Here is a 14,068-nt window from a genome sequence, read left to right as displayed (position 1 = left end):
AGGCTGATGCCAGTGAACTCGTTGTTGCTCAAAGAATGACCTAAAACAAGTAACTGGTTATCAAAATACTTGCCAATTCATTTTATAAAGATCAACATATCAATTCATAGACTAATGATTTCAACCCTAACGTTAATATTGAAACAGCTATGTGTATTCAGTCTATTTTAGAGAAGAGTATAGTCAGTTTTATGGAGAGAATGTGGACATTTGTCAGCGTCATCAGTTGCTCCTAGTACTCTTGGATTGTCCGTCTGTCTGTCCCATTCTCGTGAACTCGATATCTCAGTAATGCCGGGAGGGAATTTTCTACAATTTTGGTACAAACGTTCACTTGGACTCAAAGATGAAGTGATTAGATTTTGGGGGTCAAGGTCACTGTGACACGCTAATGAACTGCAACTGGACTGGTTGGCAGAAGGCGGTAATTCTATTTTATCAAGATTTAAACAAAGCGATATTGGTGGTTATAAATTTGTTAAGCCAAATAAGATCAATCTTTAGTTCATAAAAGACATTTTGTAACAATGTGACAATTTAAAGTTTGTCACTTTATTTTAAGGAATGAATTACTAAATTATGGCTTCACTATGTTCCACTAATTTTTGACGACACCTTGAATTATATTCATTCATTTAGTGTCTAAATGCTTTTGCTGGTGGAGCTTTACTGAAAAATACTGATGGGAAGAAGTGACTTTTATGTCTCACCATTAGTGAATCCCTCTACATGCGTGTTCTCATGCCACAACATTTTTTTTCAGTGATTTGTAAGTCACACAAAGTTGCACTAAATGTATGATATTTATTTATATATCTATCATTAATTGCATTTATGTTGCATTGATGCATTGATTGTTTTTTGGACATGGCTTTTTTTTTAGATTGCAGCAGTTAGATTGCAGTGTTACCTCTATCTTTGATGCTGCACTTCATTGTCACGTCATGTCTGATCCTCCTGCACCTAGAAAGTCTGGCTCATCTTATGGCTGTAGTTTTTTATTATTAATGTTTACTTAACTTATAGGTTATAGTTTTGTTCCTGTTGTCTCCTGGGGCGTAAAGAGCCACTGAAAATGAAGAGTTTATTGAATGCAAAGAGTCCAGGTGGAAATGGAGAATTGCAGCTTTATTTGTATTGCGTTACTGAGTAATGATGCTTTGGCGACAGTTCAATGAAGAAGATCTTTTCTCCCTCACTTCTCTTTCTATTGGAAATTCTTGCTATTTTCCTGCTTTTCTGCTTCAATCTGCTTTGTCACTTCTTCTTTCCCATGCTATTAAAATCTCTTTCATTCATTTCTAACGTCACCATATCTGGCCAATGATCTGTCTGCCTACAGTCCTTGAGCCAATCAGGCCTCAGAGGCTGTTCTTTGAATGTCACAGTGTTTCTGTCAGACCTACAAGTGTCTGTTGGTAACCGCAATAAACGACATTATACACTTTCAATCAACAAAGATTTTAATGAATATCCCCTTAAAGTGTCTTCATTAACGAATTGTGACCAACAAATGTGGACTAAGTGGGACAGTTGAATAAATTACCTCTGGTCTCTGGTGAACAGGATGCAACAGGAACAAATTGCCTTTCTGCACTGCAGTTTTGTTTTAACACATACACGATACAATATGTCTGCAATAAGCTAATTTAGATTTGATGTGGTTGACTTATATGTTAATAATATTTACATTTATGTTTGAGCCAGAATCCAGCAGAGATACTTTGGTTTTTACACATTATGTTGGTGTATTGCTGCTTTGTGGCCATTTTTGTATAAAATACACTCTGTAGCATTGTTGGGTGTAAAGTTTGAAATATTCCAAACTTGTGAAAGTTTTAGTTGTTCTGGGGTTTTGGTTGAACTTTCAGCAGCTTAGTTCTCCCTTTGCATAATACATCACTGACAGATAACTTCATCAAGCATGCTTTTTGAACCTTAACACAGGGATGATAAGATTTTTTTTTTTAATGCATTCTGTGAATTAAATTCATATTCACAAATACTGCTGTAGCCCTTCTAAGCCCTGTTCTTGTGATTTAAAAATGGTCGGTCAAATAAATCTTTTCCTTCATAAAAACCTTAGAAATTCTGATTCGTATTTGGTCTGTAAGCTTTGCAAACATGCACAACCTTCAAACCTGAAATGAATTCATTAGATAAATGGAAAAGCTGGAGCCTGGACATTCAGAGGCTCTATAATGGTTCTGATAAATAAATAATATTCAGGCAGTCACATTATCGTGTAGAAAATCAGCCATCTAAAAGCGAGACCTGAGAGCTCTTACACATTTTTTTTAATCATCATTCGAGCCCTCTCAGTCTCTTTTTATTGGCACCGCGCAGCCTCTCTTTCCCTGAACCCACTGTACATTTGATGCAGTACATGCCTGCAAAACTACCGGTCGCCATGGAAACAGACAATTGCCTTTAAACAGGCTGAGATGCGTCAGTCCGTACGACCAATTCCTGTGGCCTTGCAACACTTTTCAGCAGACCTTAAGGTTGATTGAATGTTTGAATGTTTGGCTGCATAGCAAGTTTTTTTTTTTTTTTTTTTTTTTTTTTTTTTTTCTTACCTTGGGATCGAACCTCATCTGCTGTGTTACAAAAGACTGTCAGACACGCTGTATTTTTCTGCTACACGGACGGGACCTGTTATGCATCATGCACATGAAAGTTGTGAATTTTAAGAGACTATACAAGACAGCATGTGTGAATTAATTATGCAAATAAATTGTTTAACCGCTTAAAATTAAATGGTTGGTTTCCCCTCTGTCTTTGTTATTTTTCTCACAACAATTTTTTGTTCTCATCCCAGACAAAACGGTCACGGTGCTTGGTTCTCCGCTTCTTTCTTTGAGCATGAAAGGGTTGCTGTGGAAACACAACAGCATCAAAGTTTTCCATACTGTCAATACAGTCTTTCACAGTCCTCTGAAAGAGATAAGAATTGAAAGTACAAGTGTGTGGACTCATTGATGCTAGACATCAAAATTTGCAAGTAAAATTTCCATCAAGGTCTCTTATCAAAGGGGTTATAATAAAATGAAAACATATTAGGGATAGGGTTCAATAGTATTTATCACATTTAGATCCAGTTTATAATTCACTTATTGAATGTGAATCTTTTCAAATCCCTTATCAAACATTCGTTTTATGTTTCAACATTTGCAAGTAACTAAAGGCTGAAATAACTACAACTTAAAGATGTCTCATCAACTTCAGTTGGCTGAGAGGGCAGAAACTCTACAGATTTTAATGGCAGCCGAAGTAATGTTCAGAAACTAGACACACAACCAGAGAAGGAAATGAGCAGCGTCATTTATGAAATTCTCTTTAAATGTATCTGGCACATTTAATTAACAGCTGCAGCTAATCAGTCCAAATACGCAAATACAAATAAGCTACCAATGTGTTTTTCCGATGCTCATTGTGAATAAAAAAAGAGTGAAAGATAAAAAGGTCTGATCAGAGATTTGTTACCCTCAGAACTTAATGAATCTGGGTACTTCGCTGACTGGAAACTGGATCCAAAATGGATGAGACTGTCAGAGCCAATCCCGAGTCATGTCACGTTACTGGACCAATAATCTACTTTGTGCACTTTGCTGCTAACAGTTTGAGGTGACGTTCAAGTTCCGCGCAATCAATCAAAGCAAAACCTGTGGTTTTTGTTCTGTTCCAGCCCGCACACAGTTTCAATTTATGACCTAAGAACTGCCCCGAAAATAGATTTCAGTGATGGCCGTCATCAGTCTGTGGGAGTGAAAACGGTGCTGTGTGGCAGAAGTAGGTTAGACCCACATTTGAATGCAGAGTGCTTTCTGAAGTAGACTGAACATTTTAGTATGTGCATTTTATATTGCATTTGAAGGTATCTGGAAATGTTAGGACCCTTTTTCATTTCACAATAAGAGAGCCCACAACTTAAACTGTATTCAACTGGAATTAAGTGTTTATTTGTGGTTAGTGTGATGCAGTAATTTGTCTAGTGTTATGATTTAAATCACTTATGTTATATGGCTCAAATAATCTCTTAGTTTTTTTATGCACAGTATTAATGAAATTGCTTTACTTTTGTCTGTTGCAGCCGGAGAGTGAAGTGTCCACTACTGCTGAAGATTATTCCTCAGAGGTGAGATGACTCCTCTCAAAATGTATATCATCACCATTTCTTCAATTTCATGGTAACTCAAATTGTTTTTCACACTGCCAAGTTTACATTAGTGCGCACTAAGCACCACTGCGTACGGCTGCTAATGTGGCTGTGTGTGTCATAGGGGATTTATGGGCTGCGGCTCACTTTCTGTTTTGGAAAATCCTCATTATGAAGCACCCAATGGGACTGTTTGAAAACTGACTGCCAGAAAATGTGGTTTGCAGAGTTTCACGGACTGAGGAAGATTTAGCATGTGGCTAATTACCTGCCCTTAGTTGTCAAAGTTTTCCATTATTTACATATAGCTTGTTAATTAGTTAGGCGGCATGTTCCTGCTGTTTTCTTTGGAAATGGTGCTGGAGACTGGAAACAAGCGTGGAAGGAAGCAGGTCACTCAGTTAGTCAGTTTCATGACTTATCTCGTCATCAGTATGCGCTGAGTCGGACCACTTCACAGGTGATAACATGATCATGTGCTGAGAGAATTTGTATTTGGTGCAAAAGTGACTTTTCCTGTTCTTAAACTGTGTCCCCGCCGGCTGCTGTGCACCCCCTCTGACTGTGAGCCAGTCAAATAAAACAGCTGGTGTCAGTAACAGTGGGACAATTCAAAAGCAGCATCATCTGAAATTCTTAAAACTGTTCTTATTTGCTGCTGTTCTGTTGCCTAATGACACTTGACATCGCTGGTTAAAACATTGAAAAAAATTGTTATTAAAGTAAGAAAATCTAAAACAGCAGTAGGATGATTTAAATATGATTCTATACTTTCAGTAAAACCAACATTTAATAATATTTTTAAAGAACAAACATCATACAAATCATCAGACTGCCCAGAGATGATTTCTGAAATTATGTGGGCTTTTTCACCACAGTTCCAAAACCTTAACGTTTCACTGACAGCATTGTGAATTAACAGGTAAATGGGTGCCATGATGTGATGACAGAGAATCTAATGATGTCTTCGAAGGATTTTATCTGGGTACAGTAATCCGATCATCCAGTTCTTTTGGCTCTGCTTTTGGCTTTGCTAGAAAACCGTCTGACTGCTGGATTTGACTCTCTGCTTGCTTAACATTTTCGTCTTCTGCAAAATTTTCTGTAACCCACTAACCATGCCTGTTTTAAGCTGCACTTAACTTGACTATATATACCTAAAAACTGTAAATGTTAGGTATTTGAAATGTATGGTGTGGGGAAAGGAGATAAATTTCTCATTTTGGAAGCACAAATGACTGAGGAGTTCAGGGTTTATCAGGGCTTTGTGACATTTTAGAGGTGTAAATTATCTCTGAAATGACGTGAGGGTGAGGGTGAATGATGGAAAAGAAGGGAGAGGACAGTGAAGTGCTTGAAGGAGAGAGAGGAAGTGTTAATCAAAGACCGCCTTTCTTTAGGTTCACTGAGGGGATATTCGAAAAGAAGAGTAAGGATGACAGTGATGTGTCAGGGACATGTATTAGAGCATTAACCGATACAGAACTGATCTATACGGCTGAATATTGTCTGAAATATATTAGTGCTGCCGTAACTCACCATAACATATATGTTTTACATATCATTCATTATTCAAATGAAATTAATGAAATGGTTTTTATTTCTTTGTGTGGGATGAAATCTAGAAATTATTACCCATGTGATCAGCATTCTACAGCTTTGCAAATCTGATCTTTTGGCATCTTTTAAAGAGAAAATGTGATACAGTGATATGAAACTACTTCTGCCCCCTTTGTATTTTTATTAAATTTTTGCCAATTTGGGACATTGAGTTTGGTCGGACACTGTTTTGGGTTCTAATGGTAGTGAAAAGAAATCTAAGGGATAGAATTACAGCCATAGTTGAACAATGTTGAACTTGGAAGTTTTACCTGTACTGAGGTTACAGTCCAATAAAAAGTGTTATTTTCATTTACAACTATTCTTATTTTTCTTGCATGAAAGAAATATTAAAGGTAGACATCACCTTGTCTCTGATTTCTGAGTTATTTTGAGAACCCACAGAAATCAGATCTTATTTATTGCCAGCAATCTGTAAAATTCAAGAAACGTGGGAGACATAAACACATTTTAAAAGCCTTAAAGCTAGACCAACAACTTCACTTGTTTTCTAGCCAGAATTTTCAGGTGTTTAGGTGAATAGAATTTCCTTGCAGGACTTATAGGCATAACATACAACACTGACAGACTCTACTAAACTGCTTTGGGTTATTGGCGTCAGCATTGCATTTTCACCAGCGTCTGTAAAGTTGATTTTGCCCACAGCAGTTCCCTGCAACAAAACAAACAAAACCTTTTTAAACAGGAACAGTTGGTAACATCAATATATTTACTACACATTCCTTCGTGTGGCTCCTGGCTCTTGTAACTAACTGCTGTTGCTCTGGGGTGGTGACTAAGTGCTAAGCTCACTCCTGAAACCTCATCCTGTATCCTTTATCAAAACCTTGTAAATGCTATGCTAGGTCTTACTGTTACTTTCCTGTTCAGGAGGAGGTGGAGCCTCTGCAACAGGTGACAAAGCGAGGTACGATGCAGGATATGGAGGATGCACTCGCCGCCAAGACCCAGGCAGTGGAGAAGCTCAGTCGAGAGCTTGATGAAATCAGGGCTGCCTTTGGTACAGAAGGAGTGCAGCAGGTAGATATTTCATTAATGTTTACAGTTTTACCATTTCTTCTGCAATTTTACTTAATCTCATTTTGCTTTAATAGCTGCAGGACTTTGAAGCTGCCCTGAAGCAACGAGATGGCATCATCACCCAGCTCACAGCCAACCTTCAGCAGGCTCGTGAAGAGAAAGACGAAATCATGAAAGAATTCCTGGAGCTGACAGAACAAAGCCAAAAACTGCATATTCAGTTCCAGCAGGTGGGAAATCAAAAAGCCTTTTTTTTTTTTTTTTGGCCTAAATTATTATGCTACATTCCTCTATTCTATCCTTTCTACACAGTTATTATTTTGCAGCTTGTTATACCCCTGTCCAATTAGCAATTAATCTGTTTGTCGGGGTGAGCTTGTACATATTATAAACAGGAAGTAAAATGTTTTTTCTTTATTTTTCCAAATTCTGACTGCCTTCCACTGATTAATAATCACAGCTGCAGGCAGGCGAGACACTGAGGAATACCAGCCACAGCAGCACAGCAGCAGATCTTCTGCAGGCCAGGCAGCAGCTCGTCCAGTACCAACAGCAGCTGGAGGAAATGAACATGGAGGTCAGAAAGCACCAGGAGAGGAGCAGCGAACAGCTGGAGCACATCAGCCAGCTCCAGCACAAACTCAGCGAGATCGAGATGGTGAGAAGTTGCCTAGAGTGTTTGATTATCACAGATGTGTTTGAGACATTTATTACAGTTAAATTAAAGAGGTCACGTTCATGTTCTAAATGTTACCTTTTGCTTTCGTTGTAGTCAGGAAGCACATCAGAGGAGTCATTTACACAAAGGATAAGCAAAAAGGACCTGCTGATTGCTGAACAAGAAAAAGTCATTGTGAGTCAGGAGCAGTCGCTGACGGACTTAAGAACAGCAGAGCAGTCTTTAGCACAAACACTGAAAGAGAAAAGTGTGATCATTTCGGAGCAAACTTTAATAATCACAGAACATGAGCGGTCATTGAGCCTCCTCAGAGAGGAACTTGCTCATGTGGGAAGGACTACAGATGAGAATATCATCCACCATTCAGATGACAAAGACCTGATCATAGCAGAGCAAGAGCGAGTCATTTCAGAGCGGGACTGCTCTGTCACACAGCTCGAGGATGAGCTTGAGTCCTCTGAAAAACGCCTGCGCGACCTCCAGCAGCGAATGTCTGCAAGAGAATCAGAGCTTGAAAGATGCCTGGATGATTTGGAAATCACTAAGTCTGACTTAGAAAGCTCTAAACGTCAAATGGAAAGTTGTAAATTAGAACTGGAGAAAGAGCGGGTAGAGTTAGAAAATTGTAAGGGTGAACTCACAACCTCCAGGCAGAAAGAGCGAATGTCCTCTAATGAAATCATGCAGCTCATGGGCACGGTGGAGGACCTGCAGAAACGCTGTCACCAGGGCAGCCTGTCTGAGAGTGATACCATCCAAAAAATGCAGGAAGAGAGTGTAAGGAAGCTCGAACTTCTCAGAGCAGAGCTGGATGAGATGTACGGCCAGCAAATTGTTCAGATGAAGCAGGAGCTTAATTTGCAAAATGCAGCAAAAGTGGAGCAAATGATTGAGCAACATAGTGCTGAGCTTGAGCTTCTAAAAGCACAACTGTCTCAAAGCTCCACTGCTGAAGTGGACCGTCTCAGTGCTAAGATTAAGGAGCTTCAGGAGACATTAGAGCAATCCCAAGCAATGCAGGATAAAACCATACATGAGCTAAGCCAGGTCGGCCAGGAAAAGTTGAACCTGCAGGTTAGGGTTGAGGACCTTCTGCAAGATCTTCGTTCTGCTAAAGAAAAAGTGGAGCTGGTCTCCCACAGTCTTATCTCTCAGGAAAACCAACAAGATGAACTGCAGCGCCTCCAGGAGACGATTGACAATCTGAAGAGCGAATTGGCTGCTGCTCAAGAAGCTGCACAAGAGGCAGAAACAAAACACGAATCAGAAGTAACCAATTACAAGATCAAGTTGGAGATGCTAGAAAGGGAGAAAGATGCTGTGCTGGACCGCATGGCTGAGTCGCAGGAAGCAGAGCTGGAACGACTGAGGACTCAGCTTCTGTTTAGCCACGAGGAAGAGCTCACCCATCTGCGGGAAGAATTGCAGAGGGAGGGCTTCCTGAACACAGAAAACCTTCTCAATGAAGCTGCCATCAAACACGAGAGAGCGTTGGATGAACTGCGCGTTATTTACGAAGAAGAACTGCATTTGTTACGAGGAGAAAAGGCGAGTTTTGCCACAGAGCGAGATGAGCTTTTGCACCAGGTTCTTGGCCTGAAAGAAGATCTAAACCTAGCTTTGCACAGCTCCAAAGCAGATGAGCTTGTCCAGCAGCTACAAGAGCTTCAGGTGGAGCTTGAGGAACTTAGAAAGGGAAGAGAAGAACGAGCTAGAATGGAAAACGAAATTCAGGCATTACTGAAGAAGACAGAAGTGCTTGAAAAACATACAAAGGAGAAAGAACAGTGTTGGGAGAACCGATGCCAAGAACAGGAATTAGAAAAGAAGACGTTAATAGAGTCTAATAACACTTTGAAAGAAGAGTTAGACTCAAAAATTATGAAAATTGAGACAGTCACAGCAGAGAAGAATCAAATACAGCAACAAGTAGATGAGCTTAGAGAGGAAATTGAAAAGCAGAGAACTACTTTCTCTTTTGCTGAGAAGAATTTTGATGTGAATTATCAGGAGCTGAAGGAGGAGTACATGTGTCTCATTGAGGCAAAGACACAGTTAGAAGAGAGGACACTAAAGGAGACACTTGAGTTTGAAGCAAAAATTGCCAGCCTTCAGACACAGATTCAAGAGCTGGAGGAGAGCAGCAGAGATTTCAAAATGGAGGACGCAGATACAGATAGCAAAGCTTTGCTAGAAAAAGATACTACTGAGCTAATGGAGAAACTTAATGTTACTTTGAGTGAGAAGGACAGCCTGGCTGGGAGGCTTTCTGAAGTTACAGAGCAACTGATGTTCACAGAGAGCAAAGTGGGACAGCTGGAAGAAGAGCTGGTGGAAGTGAAAAAAGAAAACACAAAGGTCATCGCCCAAAATGAAAGCCTAGGGAAAGAACTGGACAAGAAACAGCAGATTATGAGAGAGCAGACAAGGGGGCAGGATGCCCAGAGAAAAGCTAAGCTCAAGAAAGAAGAGCAAGCTGTTGAGCCAGTTTGTTCTTTTGAGGATCATCACCCTCAGATTCAATCTCTGCAAGAGGAGATAAAGGCTCTTCAGTCCCTCTTACGGGCAGCTGAAGCCGAGAGAGACGGCATCCGGCAGACCCTGGAGCTCCAGAGGCTTTCACAGACTCCATCTCCAGCAGCAGTCCAGTCCTCGGGGGAGGGACCTGTTGAAGGACGATCCTCCCCGCAAAAGTCCACAGCCTCAGGGTCAAGCAGGCGCAAGAGACGGCAGAGGTCGAAGCAGGAGCGCAAACTGAGCACTCCTCTGACAGAAAGCAGAGAAGAAAGACAAAGGGAGGAGGAAGAGGAGGCAGTGGCAGAGGAAGAGAGAGCTACAAGTGCCGCAGAGCAGGAGATGCAGCCTCAGATGGAGAGCCAGGTTATGTCATGTTCACAGGAGAGGGCCAGCAAGGAGGACTCCACTGACGGGTACCAGGGAGACGGAGACCACACCAACACACGGGTAGGCACTCGCATACATCTATTGCATCACTCCTCACTAAAACGTATTTTCTCTGGCTTTTTTTTTTTTTTTTTTTTTTTTTTTTAAGTCTGACGAAATTACATGTTTGATTGATTCAAGGGCTTTTCAAAAACTGTGCTTGTCAGAAGAAAGCGCAGTTCAAATTGCATGTATCACACTGACAGTTAATGCTGTGATGTCTGATATTGTTATTAGCCTCATTAGAAATGGTGTGCACTGCATTCACAGCCACATCAAGCTTTAACATTGAGAGAGAATATGACTGAGGTATTTCAGCACTGACATGTTTTCTCTCTAGTGACAAACAGTCATGATTGCAAATTGCCTGAGTGTCTGCAGGCTTGCTCTCAAAGGTAGCGTTGAGCAGCACAGTCAGACTGGTGTGTTAATAGATAGCCATATTTTTTTTTTTAAGTTCGTGGAGACCATTCAGTGACATTAAGCAGAGCTATTGCGGGGAGAATAATGCAAAAGAGAAATTGTAACACAGTACAGCCTGCATATAGTGGTGAAGTGTCAAGACAATCGATATTCTGCTCATTTCTACTTTTAAAGGGGCTTTATACAATATTTATGCTTTGCTTTTGTTTGATGCTGCTCGTCCTCAGTCTGAATGTTAACGTTGGTTTTAAAAAGGACTGAAAATAAAAAATAGAAGGAAAAGAAGGAAAACAATCACCAGCAGTTTTCTGTTAGCTTTGAATCATTGCCGTTGTGTAGAAATGTGTACATTCTAGTTTCTTTCCATCCTGCAGGGAGTGAAGGGTTTGAGGTGAGAAGCCATTTTACCCCAGTCACTTCTGTGTCTGTGTCTCAGTTACACCAAGCAAAAGATAGTTTACAGTGTCTGTCTGCCATTTCACATCTGTGGTTCATATTGTCTTTTGTCACCTCCTGGGTTGGAACACTACACATGGGCCACGATCTTATTTTCAATGTCCTTGACCAAAAACACCTAAAATGCAAGTTTTGAAGTTTTTTAAAATAATTTGAACATTTGCTTTTGATGCTTAGTGGCTTGGGAAAATTTTTTAGATATGTCTTTGATGTTCCCTTTAAGACGTTCTACATTTGTATAGTCAACACCAGAACTTAAACCAGGTGTTTTTTAAATGAAGTTCTGCGTATAGTCACACACACATTGACCAACTTCATGTAAAGCTGACACAAGGGCTTCATAAACAACACTCTAGAGAAATCCTTCATGCTGAAACAGAATTGCAACAAAGGTAAAATAGACAATGATCAGAATCTTTTCATTAAAAAATATAGTGGATAGTTTTACTAACAATTTAATTTCTGCACTTACCATAGAGTTCCTCTCCCCTCCCTCTCAGGAAGTGATACATAATGGCTCATCTTGTCTTTCTGTCCATTGACGTCATATTTGTCTGCATCTGCACTGGGATAATATTTCAGACAGTTTAAAAAAAAAAAAAAAAAAACTACATTACTTTTCTTCTGCTTGCTTATGCAGGTGAGCAGACATGGGATGGGCGGCCACCACACAGAGCCTGTCGTGTGTCATGGAGCAGAGGGAGAAGCAGAGACCACTGAGCATGTAAATGCCACTTAAGCTCACATCCTGCCCTTTGCTTTGCAGTGTCACTAGTTGCTTTGATACAGCACATCATACAGTATAAAGGTCAATAGATAGGTGCTCACACAGCTGAAATACAACGGGCCTCATATGGCAACAGTTTTGTATTCTCGCCCTAAATCTCTTATTTTTGTGAGGTCTTCACAAAAGAGCTTTTCTTTTTCTTAACCGTGGCTAATTTGTCAGAAAATGCTCGTTTCAGCCTGATCATGAAGAGGTTTACTTTAATGAGATTTGATCATTTGCATTATCACTCAAATCACACAAATTAGAACAGTAAAACAAACAACTGTGGAGCTTCAAGTCCTGCAGTCACAAATAAACAGAGGAAAACATAGCAACTTGAGCCGTGTCACCAGTTGTGTTAGATGACTCAAAACAATTACAGCTGCCAGTGAAGTGTCATCAGAGCATAGCTGCACTGTGACAGAGATGAAGGAGCAGTAGTTTAACATGAAGTAAAATGCTGAAAACATCTTTCGAAAACAAAGCAGTCCATGACATATCACTGTTGGTGCAATGGAAGATGATCTTCGACAGCGCCCTGAGGCGGCCGTCAGAGTGACAGAAATGTGTTCGCAACGACAGAACTGTATAAGTTTCTGTACCAAAATATACCAACAAAATCTAAAAACCCGCTGAAGTAAATTGACAGGGTGAACACAATATTTATTTTACCGTAAGTTTTTTTTTTTTTTTAATCAATGTATTTGACTTAATTTTGACATCATATTAAACACCAAATTAATTAATATTTAAACAATTTGCAACAACTTGTACAACAGGTTTGCACCGCTTGTGAATATCATTTGTACCTAAGAAAAGTTTAGTACGGGGAAACTGCAGAATTTTCTTTAATCTCTCGATGTGCCACTTAAGAACAAAAGTGTTTTGTAAGAGAAGTTGTTTTTTATGGATTGTAGTAGTCACGGTTATGTTTCTTAGTAAACTTGTACAGCTTTCACCATGGAAAGCAATTCTATATTTATTGTTATTGGTGTGTGTGTGTAGCAGCGGCACATCATAACCCAGCTGCAGTCTGCGTGTTATCTGCATGTTTTTAAGCAGCAGCATCTGAGTGGTCGCAGCTTTGAAAGGCCTCTCTTCACTACACTGTCAGATGTAGCACGGATGGGGATATTGTATCATAACAAAGCAGTTTAAATAAAGCCTAATTAAAATGTAGAGTGCACTTTAAAAACATGTGACATCAAAGGTAACAGAATCGTAATTTCATAATTGTGTAACCCTAACGAATCTGCGCTAATGCATAATGCATAATTAGAAAAAAAGGGCTCAACGTGTGCCTTTTGTTCTAGTTTAAAGAAGTGATAATAGCCAATCTCTCATCCTGGAAACAGATGGCTTGTGCCACTGCTCTGTCGCAGAAACAGGATTATGTTATTTAATCATTTAGCTTCTCTGATTAGCAAATGGATGCATCATGCTGTGTACTTCAATTTGTAATCAATTATAAGTGATGTGTATAACTCTTCAGTCTCAACAGCATTTTCTTTTTGCCATTCAGTGTTGTCCGGTTGACCGCTTTTAGGAATATTAAGACAAATGCTCAAACATAGAATCAAATTATATACGTGGAAAAGCCTGTTCATTATTGTGTACATTATTCCAACCCTGTTAATGTGATGGTGTCTTCGTGTGTTAAGGGTGAGTGCAAGCTGCAGATGGAGGCCCAGCGCATCAGCCTGTCTCAGATCCACGCCGCCCAGCTCGAACTGCTGCAGGAGGAGACGGACTCCCGCACACACTCTCTGGAGATGAAACTGCAAAAGCGGAAAGATCACGGTGACCTGGGTGAGCAGATGCGTCGTTGTTTGCCTTTGTGTGCATCTGTGTTTGTAGGAAAGCAGCAGTCCCCTCAGGAGCTTTGATCACTCGTTCATGAGGGAGCAGGATTTTGGTGTGCTGGTATACATTGCAATGTTTTTGTATTTGTTTGTTATAGATGGCTGTGTATTTGTCTGAGAAACACTCAGAACATTTG

The 14,068-nt window shown here is 40.0% G+C and overlaps 1 protein-coding gene across 5 annotated transcripts in view; it reads left to right on the top strand.

The window, feature by feature from the left end:
• The window catches only part of akap9 (A kinase (PRKA) anchor protein 9), a 64,935-nt gene that overhangs the window by 8,985 nt on the left and 41,882 nt on the right, over positions 1-14,068 (top strand). For 3 of the 5 annotated variants that reach the window (XM_056400170.1, XM_056400173.1, XM_056400169.1), the window contains exons 3-10: positions 4,094-4,138; positions 5,082-5,144; positions 6,650-6,799; positions 6,874-7,029; positions 7,260-7,457; positions 7,572-10,442; positions 11,941-12,024; positions 13,731-13,878. In XM_056400170.1, coding sequence (XP_056256145.1) covers positions 4,094-4,138; positions 5,082-5,144; positions 6,650-6,799; positions 6,874-7,029; positions 7,260-7,457; positions 7,572-10,442; positions 11,941-12,024; positions 13,731-13,878 — 3,715 coding nt within the window. The remainder of the gene's footprint in view (positions 1-4,093; positions 4,139-5,081; positions 5,145-6,649; positions 6,800-6,873; positions 7,030-7,259; positions 7,458-7,571; positions 10,443-11,940; positions 12,025-13,730; positions 13,879-14,068) is intronic. The other 2 variants (XM_056400171.1, XM_056400172.1) reach the window with 2 other exon arrangements.

Source organism: Seriola aureovittata, chromosome 16 (genome assembly GCF_021018895.1).
Source record: "Seriola aureovittata isolate HTS-2021-v1 ecotype China chromosome 16, ASM2101889v1, whole genome shotgun sequence".
In the NCBI taxonomy this organism is placed as follows: Eukaryota; Metazoa; Chordata; class Actinopteri; order Carangiformes; family Carangidae; genus Seriola; species Seriola aureovittata.
Note: the sequence above shows the minus strand (reverse complement) of the source record. Positions and strands in the feature narration are given on the sequence as shown.